The sequence below is a fragment of the Panthera leo genome, chromosome A2, assembly GCF_018350215.1.
Source record: "Panthera leo isolate Ple1 chromosome A2, P.leo_Ple1_pat1.1, whole genome shotgun sequence".
Classification (NCBI taxonomy): Eukaryota; Metazoa; Chordata; class Mammalia; order Carnivora; family Felidae; genus Panthera; species Panthera leo.
In genome coordinates, this window is record NC_056680.1 from 104302388 (window position 1) to 104318001 (window position 15614).

General features: G+C 35.4%; 1 protein-coding gene across 4 annotated transcripts in view; it reads right to left on the minus strand.

The window, feature by feature from the left end:
• Nucleotides 1-6690: 6690 nt before the first annotated feature.
• Nucleotides 6691-15614, minus strand: part of VWDE (von Willebrand factor D and EGF domains) — a 77776-nt gene continuing 68852 nt past the window's right edge. The window contains exons 25-30 of one of the 4 annotated variants that reach the window (XM_042919078.1): nucleotides 14780-14875; nucleotides 14579-14674; nucleotides 13769-13813; nucleotides 13261-13356; nucleotides 10880-10983; nucleotides 6691-6994 (exon numbers count right to left, since the gene is read on the minus strand). In XM_042919078.1, the coding sequence (XP_042775012.1) occupies nucleotides 6980-6994; nucleotides 10880-10983; nucleotides 13261-13356; nucleotides 13769-13813; nucleotides 14579-14674; nucleotides 14780-14875 (452 nt within the window). In that variant the 3' untranslated portion in view covers nucleotides 6691-6979. The remainder of the gene's footprint in view (nucleotides 6995-10879; nucleotides 10984-13260; nucleotides 13357-13768; nucleotides 13814-14578; nucleotides 14675-14779; nucleotides 14876-15614) is intronic. The other 3 variants (XM_042919100.1, XM_042919067.1, XM_042919087.1) reach the window with 3 other exon arrangements.

The window sequence follows — 15614 nt, forward strand, 5'->3', positions numbered from 1 at the left end:
AGGTCAAAGAAAATGTTTTAAAAAATAACATTAATATATTGGCCTTTTTAGCAACCCACCTGTAGAATATCATTTTAAATATATTTAAGTGGAGGAAGGGGCCGGGAAGACACAAGGGCTTAGGGCCCACAGAGGTTTCCCTGGAAGACTGTTGCTCAGGGCTGGAGAACTGTTGAGTGAGGAGTAACTGCTCACAGACGAGCCAGCAGGAGCAATCAACTGAACCCTTGTCCACCACTTAGAACAGAGCCTGGCTCACACATGGCTCACAAATTTTAGTCATTATGTGCCTGATTTTAAAAACTTGTTAGTCTGGTTCTTACTAATTGTATGCCAGACTTGATTTAAAAATTCACAGGCTCTTATTGTATCTTGTGTGCAACACACATACTGTTCCATCAATGCTTTTTTTTTTTAAAGTAAATTCTTTAATGAGGGAACAAGAAACACTAATATACAGTAATCCCTAGAAAACCGAAAACCTAAATAACGGAGTCTACCTATCGTCCTTTTCTCAGCTGGTTCCGCTGATTTATTTTTAGCAACAAAAATAATAAATAAGAAATATGAATAGAAGAAATATAAATAAAAATAATAAAACCCATATATTTGCCATTTAGTAGATGAGAGTCATTGTGAAAAATCATTTCTAAAAATTTTACTTTTGATTTAAAATCCCATGAAATAAATATTATTTACCTCTTATAAATGAAAGAATTAAATATAGAAGGAGGTGAGGCTCTCTGTGCAAGTCCATATCACTGGGGAGAGGTGGAGTGAGGATTTGGGGCTGAATTTAAAGTCAGTCTCCCCCAATTCGAAAGTCTCAGCTCAATGTCCTGTGGCTTCTCTGCCTTTAGTCTTATCTCTGCAAAGAGCTCTTTCTTTTCAGACACCTTTCTAGATAAGGATGCATATTCCACAGCTAAAATAAAACAGGCTGCTAATTTAGAAAGTCTTCTTGAAATATGTTCCTTTCAAAAATATTTTTGCTAGATGGGGCACCTGGGTGGCTCAGTTGGTTGAGTGTACAACTTTGGCTCAGGTCATGATCTCACAGTTTGTGGGTTTGAGCCCCACATCAGGCTCCCTACTGTCAGTACAAAGCCACAGAGCCCATTTCAGATCCTCTGTCCCCTTCTCTCTCTGCCCCTCCCCCTCTCGTGCACTCTCTCTCTCAAAAATAAATAACCATTAAAAAAATATATACCTATTTTTGGTGGATAAGTGAATAAATTAAAACGTCTCATTTTAACATGCACAGTTTTCTGTTATCAGACCATACTGTGAATTGAAAAGATACAGGGAAAGAGACGCCCAAATAGACTCCTTTATTGAAATTATCAGGTGGTCTTGGGCCATTAGAAGCCATTGAAAAATCTTGTTGTTGTTGTTGTTGTTGTTTTTTAAATAAGTGGTACTATGAAGTTAAATAATAGGCCTTGGTTTCGGATAGATATGCATTCGAATAAAATCACTGCAATATGTGAGCAGCAAGATCATGGACTATTCTGGTCTTTAGGATCTTCATCTGTAAAATGGGAAGAATCTTCCTATCTCAAAAGCTTTGTGAGGTCTAAATAATTAATATGGGTTAAAATCCCGTTAAAAACACGTTAAAATTGATGTGTTCAATACATTTTAGGTTTTTTTTCTCTCCATTTGCCTGATAATTTGATAATCACATAATTGATCTACTTCAAATCAAGAAAACACTTCTAATTCTCATAGTGTGCTACTGAATAATTTACGAAAATAAAGTGGATGTTGACTGGAGATAATATACATAGCACTGTCCTTTAGCAGATATATTTGTTCACACGGGCTTTAGTTTACCTGCCTTAAATACATGAATTAAAAAAAAACAGAAACAAATATAAGAAATCTTCCTTGACAACAATTTTTTGCCTAGAATTACCATAACTTCTCAAGAATAGGGGCCTATTCTGTCCTATTTACCTCAATTAATTTCAGCATCACAAAGATCAAATTCTGAAAACTCTGGCATACTGGGATCTTCCTGTACTCAGAAGTTATATGTCCACCTCAGAACATGAACTTCCTCATAGCCTAAACACAGGCAGCTCCACCCACAATATGACTTTTCTGGCTGTAATCATGCCTGTTTGCCCAGGGATGGACACTGGCTCAAGCCCACCCAATCCTCTGACTGTTCATTACTTTCTGAGGTCTTTCTCACTCAAGATTTTTGAACTAAACAACATGGTTTCTAACCAATGGGTGGCTGCTATGGGAACTGAAAGATTGTCATGTAGATTTGGTGGCCATGTTGGATCCTGAGGTGGATCAATAAAGGACAGACAGCAATGGGTAGAGAGAAGTAGAGGTTGACAAAAAAGCCAAGAGGAGATAATCTATACAGCTTCAGTAAAAGAGTGGATCTCTTTTCTTAATTGCTTTCTGGTTCCCATTAAATCCAACTTCATGTCTTGCCTCACAGAAAGCTCTGTGAGATTTCTCTATATCCTTTTACTAAGTCACCATTTTCATTGAGTTCAATCAAACTTAAACCTCAACTTGATGATTCATACCTTAGAGAGGAGAGGCAGTTTTCACCAAAGTGAGACAAGATAGAAAATGAAGGAAACTGAAAGCCGTTGTCCAATTTTCAACACCAGGGGTGGGTGGCAGTCCAGCATACTTGTCCACAGCAAACTCCAGAGCATTCCAGGCCATTGTGAACAGATGATTAGAAGACGCAGTGTCAATGATGCAGTCCATTGTTTTCAACATCAAGAAAGAGTTATATGAGGAGGTCCTCGGGAGGCAAATTGAAAGCTAGGAGAAAAAACTGACAAAGTAATCAACAGGGTCAGTTCTTGCAGCCCATTTTCAGGATTAAAGGGCTGAGTTTTATGAAAAATGGAAGGTATTTAGGAAAAGGCTTTATGTTTCTTTTCTTTTTACATTTTTTGGTAATGTTTATTTATTTTTGAGAGAGAGAGAGTGAGAGCGGGGCAGGACAGGGAGAGAGGAAGATACAGAATCTGAATCAAGCTCCAGGCTCTGAGCTGTCAGGACAGCGCCAATGAGGGGCTTGAACCCATGAACCATGAGATCATGACCTGAGCTGAAGTCAGATGCTTAACCGATTGAGCCACCCAGGCGTCCCATGTTTCTTATTCAATATTAAATATTAGTGGCTTTGGCACAACTCTATTTTGCTGCTGTTTACAAATATACCATTTCATCCACTTCATCAGATGAATAAAAGTGTTGAGGATTTATGCAATGTTAAGACTGCCAGGCTTTTCTTTTTCTAAAAACAAGAATTGACTTGATGTTTTCTGTATCATTGGCAAACAGCGACTGAGAAAATATCAGCTACGGGGCTATTCAAAGTCAATTACAGAAGAATTAATTAACACATTCCACGGAGATCATCTACTAAGCTTTATATGAACAAATGGCTATTCCTCTTTTTTTAAAAAATACAATCTTATAACTGCCTAGTATTTACTTCTTATAGTTTATAACATTGTAGATACAATACAGTGTTTCTTTTTTAAGTTTTTTGTATTTATTTTTTTTTTCCCTATTTAACATGTTTATTAATTTAGGTCACTCGATCTCATTTTAGAAATAACTGGCATACATACCCTAAGGAATGAATTATTAAAGTTGCACAAAGAAAAGCAAAATATTACATTCATTTAACTAATATAAATATACCTGGTTTAAACTCTAACACATAAATATTTTAAAAACAATTACATAGTTTCAATGATATTTGTAAAATGTGTGTAATATATATATGTTCCATTATAGGCTCCAAATATTTCCAAATAGTTTGTCCTTGAAATCTAAAATTTTATTATGTATGCTGCAATTTGGATAAATTTTATAATTTGTGAATGTGAAAAATAAGATCTATTTAAAATTCTACCAAAAAGATTATGATACTTTAATATTTTAGAATAAAGGGCTGGTAGACATATTTTAAAATTTAGACAGAGAAGTTCATATTTTAAATACTGGACCAAAGAAAGGATAAGAATACTGGACAACTCAAAAATTTCATTTAAATGTTAACATGAATAAACACAAAAAAGCCGAGCATATTAAATAAGGTCTACAATCTGAATTCTTTTTGGAGAATGATTTATAAGGCAAAAATTGAAAGGTACACATTTTAAAGTACTTTTGCTTAAATTGTCTAACAGTCATTATCTTCAAAGTATTATCCAAATGGATTTTGAATGAAACACTTTAAAGTTAATAAATGTGAAAATATCAATAAAAAGTAAGGAAAAATTAAATGTCTTCTCCATAAATTTATCAAATTACTTGCTTTTCTAAACTCAGATTATATTTCTAAAACATTACTTTCATTTGCATGAGTCATTAGCTTTCATAAGAAGTGCTCTTATATAAAATCTGTAAACCATAACATTTCTTCATTATTAGCATGTACAGGCCCATTAAATCTATTATAAATGGATAGTCTACTGATTAATATTGTAATTGTAGCATGGGGTTCTTGGTGTGAATCTAGAAAATATTTATGAAAGATTTAAAAGTGTTAGTTTAGACATTTCAGAATAGATCCTTGAGTGATTATAACTTCTAGCCTTAAAAAGTATACACTGAAATTTAATTTAATAAGGCTATTGATAAAGTTGCTATGCCGTTACAGAGCAAAGGTGACAAAGAGACAAATATTAAAATTATATCTATTTTTATTACATCTATTTTTGTAGGAATTTCAATTCTAATTATTAAATTTTAAAAAGTATTTTTATCTAGAGTGCATTTTTCTTTATATATATATACGTATATATATATATGTATATATATATATATATATACATATATATATATATGTTTAATGTTTCTTTTGAGAGAGAGAGAGAGAGACAGACAGACAGACAGACAGACAGCATGGGCAGGGGAGGGGCAGAGAGAAACAGAATCTGAAGCAGGCTCTAGGCTCTGAGCTGTCAGCACAAAGCCCGATGCCGGGCTTGAACTCACAAACTCTGAGATCATGACCTGAGTGGAAGTTAGATGCTTAACCGACTGACTGAGCCACCCAGGACCCCTTCTAGTACTTACATTTTCATAAGAGTGTAAACATTTAAGTACACACTAAGTGTCAAAGGTTTATTTTGCATTTATAATCATCTGTATTTTTAGTAATGAAATAAAATATAATGAAACATTGTTTTCTTCAATAATTCTTTAAACTACCTTTCAGCAAATATGAAATAAATTAAAATCTCTTTAATTCTGACATTGGATGGTATTACTTAAAAGGTTCTTCTCAACATTAGCATAATTTTATTCTAATAATGTCTTATTTGGTCTTATAGTTTAAACATGACTTAGGAACACTCAGTATTTCCACTTAAAATAACAAAATAAGTTCTGTAAACTTGTATGATTTAAAATAAATATGTTCAAAGTAAAATAAAAGTATTTTTGAAAAAGATAGTATGAGGTCAAATCTGAGATAGGAAAGATTTATAACTGTAGATAACCTATAATTATTTTTATCTCAAAGACAAATGTTTCAATTATATGTATATACCTTGTTGACTTTACCCACTTCCCCAACAGTTAATGCCATTAAATTTTGCTTTCATCAAGGACTCACTTCTTTTTTTTAAATTTTTTTTAACATTTATTTATTATTGAGAGACAGAGAGAGAGACAGAGCATGAGCATGGGAGGGGCATAGAGAGGGGGAGACAGAATCTGAACCAGGCTCCAGGCTCTGAGCTGTCAGCACAGAGCCTGGCGTAGGGCTTGAACCCATGAACCGTGAGATCATGATCTGAGCTGAAGTTGGAGGCTTAATTGACTGAGCCACCTAGGGACCCCTCTTTCATTATTTATAGAAAGACTTGATTTTGTGATCTTTTGTCTCTTGCTTCTACACCCAAATAGATCATGGTACCAAAAGAATGGAAAGTGAAACAGACATCTTCATGTCCTTTTTACATCTAAACACAATGAGCAAGTAAATCTTCTAAAACCAGGATTTCATTATTCCTTTCAACTTGTCCAGAAATGGTACAGGTCAGAGAAGTAGAAAGACTGGAGGGGGAAAATAGGCAAAACTAAATACGGTGTTTTTATCACAGAAAAATGATGGCTTGATCTCTGGAATATGGTCCAAATCCACAAGATGCAGGGTATATCTTTTGTTAGCTCACTGTGGTCTCCCTGGTACTACTGTCAGTTACTTCTAAGGCTAGGACTACATTTTCCAGAACCCCCCTCTCTGTGTGTTTCTGGGTTAGGGTTTGCCAGTGAGAAAAGCTTTCCAGAGAGAGAGAAGATGGAAGTGGGAAGTCATTTTTTTCAGAGGTGTTTGCAGCTAGATATTTGGATAGATAAAAGATTCACAATGGCTTCCCAGCAAATTTTCTGTAATGACAGCTTGAGACAGTCAGTGGAGTTTTTGAAGACTGTCAAGTATTGCAGCAGCTCCAAGAAAGCTGAAATCTGCTTGGTGCTTTAGGCTAACATCTTCAAGAACAACCTCTCTGACCTTCAGCAGTTGCTTTCCCGACCTCTACCTCCTCCTGTCCCCACCCTTACCCCCAACCCTTCCAACAATCCTGAGATTTCCTAATTCTGCTTTAAATACTTTATATCTGGGTACATCACATGGTTTCTGTTATGCTGACTGATCCCTAATGATAAAGACACCAACCATCACGGTAAGAATTGGGAGATATTCAGTTTATTAGATAATGTGAATGTCTTGAATATCAGATGCATCATCTCAATATGTAAATATCAAATCACATTTCAAAGTCAATTCAAAAGACCTGGATTTCTTCTTTGCTCTTCTCTAACAATGACCAGATAACAGCATTCTACATTTGATTAGTTTCTTCAGTCTTCAAAATAATTTTAAAAATGATGTTCAAATAAACTTCAAGTAGTTATCTTCAACTTTTTCTGAATAAAATTTCCATTCTTAAGACGGCTTGTGATATACTTGATATTAATGGCGTTTTGTCTGTAGTAAGAAGTGGGAAACCAAGTTTCAATGAATACAGGAAAACCACTTGACCCTTATTCATTGTTTGCTACCTCTTCCTCTCTGATGTGATACATAAAGCTTTTGGTTCTACATTTGCTACTAGAGACTAAATACTGCTTTCATAAAACTGAGGTCTAATCCAGATCTTTCTTATTTATTTAATTCTTTTAATGTTTATTTATTTTTGAGAAAGAGAAAGAACACAAGCAGGGGAGGGGCAGAGAGGGAGACACATAATCCAGAGCAGGCTCCAAGCTCTGAGCTGTCAGCACAGAGCCTGACACAGAGCTCAAACCCACGAACCGTGAGATTATGACCTGAGCCGAAGTTGGACACTTAACCGACTGAGCCACCCAGGTGCGCCCAGATTATATTTAAGTATCAAAATAGTTGTGACTAAATGGAGCTTGGATATTACATGACTCCACCTTGAAGAAAAATTACATTCAAGAAACATCCCTGCTCAATAAAACCAAGCACGTTTTTTCCTGATACCCTTCAGGAAAAGACTGTTTTCAATGCATTGCAACATTTCTCTCCAGTCTTTTTCCTCATCCTTTTCCTTCTCCATGGCTCTCTATTCCTCTATTCAATGTAATAACCAGTAACAAACTGACATAGTGTTTTCTACACACCAGGCACATATGTTAACATAGTTAGTCCTTTAACAACCCTATGATTAGGTGTTATTAGCACCATATGACAGATGAAGAAGCTGAGACTTAGAGGGGTTCAATATCTTGCTGAAGGTCACAGAGTGAACAAGTGGCAGGTCCAATGCTAAATGTAATTAGCAGCTGGGCAGCAAGTTCTGAGGCCTCTCAAAGCCACCTACCCCTCTTTAGCACCTCTTTTGCCCATTTCTCCTTTCTTTGTATTCTTTGTTTCTGGCTAATAATTCTCTGCTGTTGTTTTCATTGAAATTCTAGCAACCCAACCTAATCACTATCTTCCATTTCTTTTTTCCCCTCACTACCTCAGGATGCTTGAAGAAGGGCCAGGAAGGTAAGCCTGAAGGGAGCTGGGAGGAGCCAGGGAGGGTTCTGAATACCCAAAACGGTAGTTGTTTTATTATTTTTTTCCTGCCTAAAAATTTGTTTTTTACCCTATGTTTTGGAGCCCAAGGAAAAATAAATAAGTAAATAAATAAATAAATAAATAAATAAAAGCAATGACACCAATGAACAACAGAATAAAGCTCAAGTGAGAATTGAAGTCAAGAATTTGGACGAACAGGTTATAGTATTCAGGACATGTGGTCCCTGAGCTAGTCTCATTTTGTTTTCCTATTCCTTCTCCATGACTCTCTGTTCTTTCCTTCCTTAAAATGGCTCCAGGTGCAGTCTGAGAAGCGTCCCCATTAGAGGAGATGAAGATTATCTGAGGAAGGATTCAGGTAGTAAAGAAATAGATAAAAATAGATTACAGAGAAATCACCTAATTTAGTATGTCAAAGTGGAGTTGAAAGCTTTTGGGCTCATGGAACTTTCTGTGCCATAAAAATCTCAAATAAAATGAAATAATACATGTGTAAAAGCTGCCTTTGAACCAGGGAATTCACATTTTTATTGTTTTTATTGTTCTCAACAACAGCTGATCAAACAGGCACTCAATAGCTTTTGTTTTCTGGCTTTCAAACCACAGTACTGTTATGAACTTGTTTTTGTTTGTGTTTTCAAAATGGAGGCCATATCCAACCAGGATGGATACCAGTGCAAAGAGAAACACATGTGCACGTCCACTTTGCCTCTAAGCTAGACTGATCCAGTATCACACTTCAAAAAGAAAATTCCTTATCATTTTTCAAATTACAGTACTCCAGGATACGTTGATACTCACAACCCTTGGGCTTTCTGAAGTGCTAAATAGCATATAATTGCTTTTAAAATTAAAACCAATACAGATTAGGGGTGCCTGGGTGGCTCAGTTGGTTAAGCATCTGGCTCTGGATTTTGGCCCCATGTCAGGACTGTGCTGACAGCGTGGAGTCTGCTTAGGATTCTCTCTTTCCCTCTCTCTCTCTGCCTCTCTTTTTCTCAAAATAAATAAATAAACATTAAACAAAAACCTAATACAGATTAACATTAAGAGATTTTTGAGAGTTCTGCTGCATTTGTGTGTATGTGTGTGTGTGTGTGTGTGTGTGAGAGAGAGAGAGAGAGACAGAGAGAGAGAGAGAGAGAGACAGAGATTAGCACTACCCTTGTACATGTAGGAATTAGGACTGAAAAATTCCTTGGCTGTTGATATTTAGAAATTTAAGATTGGAGACAAAATAAAATACAGTTTAATCTTAGCACAGATTTGATCACAGAAACTTTTAAAAAAGATGTTTATGTAGCACTAGCCTTCTAAGGAAGTGTGGGGCAATTTCAGGAACTCTAAGAAAGTGTCTATTTTTCCTTTGCTTTCTTGATTTCTTAAGTAAAAATAAATCCTAATCCTAATGATATGAAGAGTTTTTTATTGCTTTCCCTGAAACAGATTTTAACAGGGAGCAAATAAAGAGCAAGAACTACTATCTAGGAAAAGAGTGAGGACAGATATGGCTCTTGTGGCACACAACACATCCTCAAATCAGTGAAGCAGTGGATTTAAAAGTGGTGGATTTAAATAAACTAGAGGGAGGGGTGAGGGTAGTCTTTTTATTTAGTATTTGACCAAATTTGTGGTGTCAAATACTGTGGTGTCAAATATTTGTGGTGTCTTCTTTCCTAAAGAAGACATCCAGATGGCCAACAAGCACATGAAAAGATGCTCAACGTCACTCCCCATCAGGGAAATACAAATCAAAACCACACTCAGATACCACCTCATGCTAGTCAGAGTGGCCAAAATGAACAAATCAGGAGACTATAGATGCTGGAGAGGATGTGGAGAAACGGGAACCCTCTTGCACTGTTGGTGGGAATGCAAATTGGTGCAGCCGCTCTGGAAAGCAGTGTGGAGGTTCCTCAAAAAATTAAAAATAGACCTACCCTATGACCCAGCAATAGCACTGCTAGGAATTTACCCAAGGGATACAGGAGTACTGATGCATAGGGGCACTTGTACCCCAATGTTTATAGCAGCACTTTCAACAATAGCCAAGTTATGGAAAGAGCCTAAATGTCCATCAACTGACGAATGGATAAAGAAGATATGGTTTATATATACAATGGAATACTACTTGGCAATGAGAAAGAATGAAATATGGCCCTTTGTAGCAACGTGGATGGAGCCGGAGAATGTTATGCTAAGTGAAATAAGTCACACAGAGAAAGACAGATACCATATGTTTTCACTCATATGTAGATCTTGAGAAACTTAACAGAAGATCAGGGGGGAAGGGAAGGGGGAAAAAAAACAAGTTACAGAGAGGGAAGGAGGCAAACCATAAGAGACTCTTAAATACTGAGAACAAACTGAGGGTTGATGGGGGTCGGGGGGAGGGGAAAGTGGGTGATGGGCATTGAGGAGGGCACCTGTTCGGATGAGCACTGGGTGTTGTATGGAACCAATGTGACAATATATTATATATAAAAAAATATTTGTGGTGTCTTAAGTCCATTTTGAGGAATATTATTCTCTTTCAGTTCCAGTGCCATAAAATAGAATAGTATTACACTTGAAAGTCATATCTACACATTGAAATCCTTTAAGTGAATATCAGAATTTTGAATAATAAGGTAACTCTACAATGACACAAAAACGATACTGTTTTTAGTTTCAGAGGCAAATAGTAAATCTGTGCATGTTTTTTATTTGGAAATCAATGAAAATCAAACAATAGCACATAGATGTCAATTGCTAAGCAAAATATCTGAGTAGATAGCAGATAGCAATATCTAATATTTATTTTCCATTTAAAATTTAAAATACCTGTACTTTCTTTTCACATTTGGGTCCAGAATATCCATTGCGACAAGAACACACATTAGGAAATACACATCTGCCTCCATAAAGACACTTTTGTTTGCAAATTGCTGGAATATAAAAAAAATTACAATGACCATTCTTTGACACAAATGCTTGTGACATATTCTCTTCTGGTGGTCTGAAGCATGGTCATTAAGATTTTATGAATGACCAATGGCACTCCCATTCTTGTGCAGCCAAAACACACAGACACACATACTCATACACATCAAAAAACAAAACACCCAAAACTCAACACAACAGTTTCACAATTCTATAAAGATATTATTAAAGCAAACAAAATTTTCATTGGCTACCTTTTAAACAGTGGCTATATGTTTTTGTTTTCTTTAGAGAGGAGATTCAAATCAGTAATATAAGCATTCATAATTTGCTTAATAATTTAGCAAAGATTTAAAAGACACAATGCAGTACTGGCCAGTGTATAGAAAACTGACAATTTAATATGCTATCATTGGAAGTTTAATGTGAAACAACTGTATTAGAAACTTCCTAAAGATTTTTACACCAGCAATTTCTTCCTCAGAATCTCTCATGAAATTTAAAAATACTTATCTCTATCTCAATATAATTCAGTATCAATCTAGTTATCTATCATCTACCTAATGTATCCACCTATGTCATCATCTATCTTATAGAAAGAAAATGCTTATTATAGTAATAACTTGTAAATGACTACAATGTTCAACATAAGGGAAAAAGTCAAGTGAATTATCTATCTATATATTATATATATAGAATAGATATACATACAGTGGCATAGATTACATAATATTTCGTTCAAAGTTATGTGCTGAAGGACACAGAAAATGCTTTTAAGACATATTAAGTGAAAATACGTATAATATAAAATTACATACAATACAGTTATTTTTCATGAGAGAGGTATCTGCTTCCAGAGTTCATATGGAAAGCTTGCAAAATTCAAGAACAATATTCTCTTTGGTGGAAGTGCAGCATTAAAAGATTACGTTTTTATCAGTGATGCCATGTGTAGCTGGGCAGGCTGTGCAATACACAAAGCCCCACAGCTGAGGGAGTACTTTTCACACCACAGACATCATAGATTTGCATACTTGTTACAATAGCTCTCCAGCAGACGGCAGTCAGACATCTTGGTCAAATAATGTCAATATATAGAGTTTCTGGAAGTTGGAAATTAAGTATTTTGAGGAAAAGGACTTTGAAAAATTCACACAGAAGTGCTGCAAGGTGCAAAAATAAAGTGCACATCTTCAGGCTGTACTCAGAGTACCTCAATCCACACTTACTGGAGCACGTTTCCACATTAACGTGCTTCTAATATCTCATCATTCTCTTTCATGGTCCACAAAGACCTCTCTCCAGAATAAGCAGCCCAAATTAAGGGTGATGGCTCTTTTTTCTACCATTTTATCGCATATAACTCCCAATGAGAATTAGTGATTTTTGAGCACATATGTCTTAAGTAAGTACTAGAAGTGAATTCTTTGATAATATTTTCCTAAGATGAAAAATGTATAAATTGTAATAGCACTTACTAATAAAATACACTCTAAAAGTCATGAAAATTATATGCGAAATCTGTGATATATGGAAACAAGTGTGGTTCATAAGACATCAAAAAGCAGGGCAGGTATTTTTTGTAAAAACACATGGTCATTTTGCAACTATATAATTTCAGTTTACAATACACTTGGATCACCAGTTTTAAGATGATATAATTATTGATCAATTGAAAATATTTGGAGGGGGAGACTTCCAGTTTTTCTCATGAAGCTAATCTTTGTTAATATTTTAACATGTTATTTCAAGTTTTCATAAATTTCAATATTAGATCATTGATCTTCCTCAATACCCTGAGGCCCCATGAATGTAAAATTTTTAACTAAAACAAAAGGGAAATATATCAAAATACTAAAATCACAACAGGAATTTCTTTTGGATGGTAGAATGTGGGACAATTTAGTTTTTGGAACTTTTTCATATTTTCCATGATTTTCATGAGTGGTATGTATTTTTCTCATAATCTGAAAAAATATTTAAAGTTTATGCTAAAAACCTTCTTCACACCTGAGAGAACTTCCAAGGCAGCCCAGAGACCATAATTTGGAGTTATCTGTGTCACACAAAATATTAACATATTTTACCAAATTGTCTTCTTTTAAATGGATATAACAATGAATGAAGATTTCCTTTTATTTCCAAAACCCTTTTTTTTTAATGTATAAGCATTATGGGATTTTTTTTTTCTCTATGATTTCTCCTCACATTACACTTTGTTTAATAACTGTAACAGATTCAGGTTCAGAACATAGAGTAAAAAACAAATTTTGTAGGCTTACGTATTTGACACTGCACTCCTTCCCATGTGGTAGGACAGTGGCATATACTGGGAGCTATACATTCACCACCATTTTTACATTTCTGAAAGCAGATAGCTGCAAATAGAAATACAAACAAGTTAACAATTTAATTTGCCAGTCAAGTACTCACATAAAACACAAAACATTTCACTGAAGAAAAAAAAGAGAAACAGTTAAAAGTTAATGACTTAAAGGAGTTTTTCCCTTAACATTTTATCAAGAACATTTTCCAATGTCACTGCTGATTCTTGAATAAGGTGATTTTAATGGTTGTATAATGTTCCACTGATCGAATGCATCATGATTTAACTTTTCCTCAATTTGTGGGACATTGGTGTTAGGTCTTATTTTTCACCTTGATCAGCACATTATAATAGCTGCTAATTTTATAGAATAATTTATAAAAAGGGGAAAAAACGAAACATTTGAATGAGGAGAGCTGTTACCAACTCTAAAACTAGCCAGAGTTGAAAGTAGTGTGACCCACCTTGGAAGGTTCTGAACTGGTTGGTCTGAGATGCAGTCATGGAATCTGTAATTTTTTTTTTAACGATTTATTTTTATTTTTGAGAGAGAGCACGTGAGTGGGGGAGGGGCAGAGAGAGAGAGGGGAACAGAAGATCTGAAGTTGGCCCTGTGCTGACAGTGGAGAGCCCGAGGTAGGGCTCGAACTCACAAACCGTGAGATCATGACCTCAGTCAAAGCTGGACGCTCAACCCAGCCACCCAGGTGCCCCGGAATCAGGAATTTTTTACACCTTCCCCTGACCCTTCCTTAGAGAGGGAGACAGGACTTAAAGAACTTGTCATTTATCGTGGCAATCACAGTGGGCAGACTGGAAAATACAGCATATCCTTTTTCTCTGCTAGCCTGAAGAAATGAATTCAGAGCAGTTGGCATTTCACTCCAGTTCACAAAAAAATCCCCTAAAGTAGGAACAAAGAATCAAAAATAAAAACAAAACAAAACAAAAAAAAAAAACAAAGAAAATGCCCTGTGTAGTAAATTCTGCTTGATGTTCTCATGTGGCTGTAGCATTTAAGAGTATTCCTCTTGGGGCTCCTGGGTGGCTCAGATGGTTAAGTGTCCGACTTCGGCTCAGGTCATGATCTCACGGGTTCGTGAAGTTTGGGTTCCGTTTTGGGCTCTGTGCTGACAGCTCAGAGCCTGGAGCCTATTTCAGATTCTATGTGTCCCTCTCTCTCTGCACCTCCCCCCACTTATACTCTGTCTCTCTCTTTAATGTTCAAAGCAAATAAACATAAAAAAAATTTTTTTTAAGAGTATTCTTCTTACGTGTGTTGCATTGTTTCCCTCTCCAACCAGAAGGACAAGAGCAAATGTTTGGTCCTACACATTTTCCTCCATTCATGCACATGGGATCACAGATACCTTAAGGTAAAAGCATGAAATATCAGCCCTCAAATGGCAATAGTTTAGCTATTTAATGTGTTTGCTTTACCTGTAGTTAAAAAAACACATTTAGTGGTATCTTACTTTTTTGGCATCTCCTACCAGTGTATCCTTCACGACAGGCGCACACATTATTTCTCATGCAGCGGCCACCATTCTTACAGGGAGGGTGACAGATAGCTAAAAGAACACATGGCAGCAATCTGAGAATACTCCATATTCAATTATTATATATTACATATTGCATCATGTGCTTGTTATCTATGGGGCCATAAGGCAGAGAAATGTGCTATTAAAATAAAAGATCACATCTGCAAGTCATTAACACTATCCTTTCTAAATCATAAAATCCAATGCTTATAGCTTTAAGCAGCTAGTGGATTAGCACAATTTGAAAGGTATTGATGAAGTATTCATAACAAATGGCATCTTTGATATTATAGTGCTTAAATCACAAACCTTATCTTATGATTCACCTTTCTTAGAAGTAAAGAGTAAAATGATCCAGGCAGAACCAAGAAAGTGAGTCATAACCTAGCTCAAAATAAGAAATGTACCTATTCCTGCGGAAAATAGAAAAATCCCAACAATATATCATATGATTTTTAGAAAATAATTTTTTGTTGACTTTTGAATACCTGAGGTCATAAAGGCAGAGCTTAGTATGTGACTTACTCCTATAAAAAGTTAGTGAAAAATCCTTTTAACAATAAATCCCTGGCTTTGTTAGGAATATTTATCAGATAACCTTGATTACATTGTACTAGTATCTTCTATGTATATGCTTCTGCTTCATGGAATTCAGAAGTTAATATTTATCATCTTTTATGAGAAGATTTACATTGCTTCATGTTTCCTGCAGATATGACAATAAATGCCTTTATTTAAAAAAATAATACATAGGCAAACCTGCCTAAAT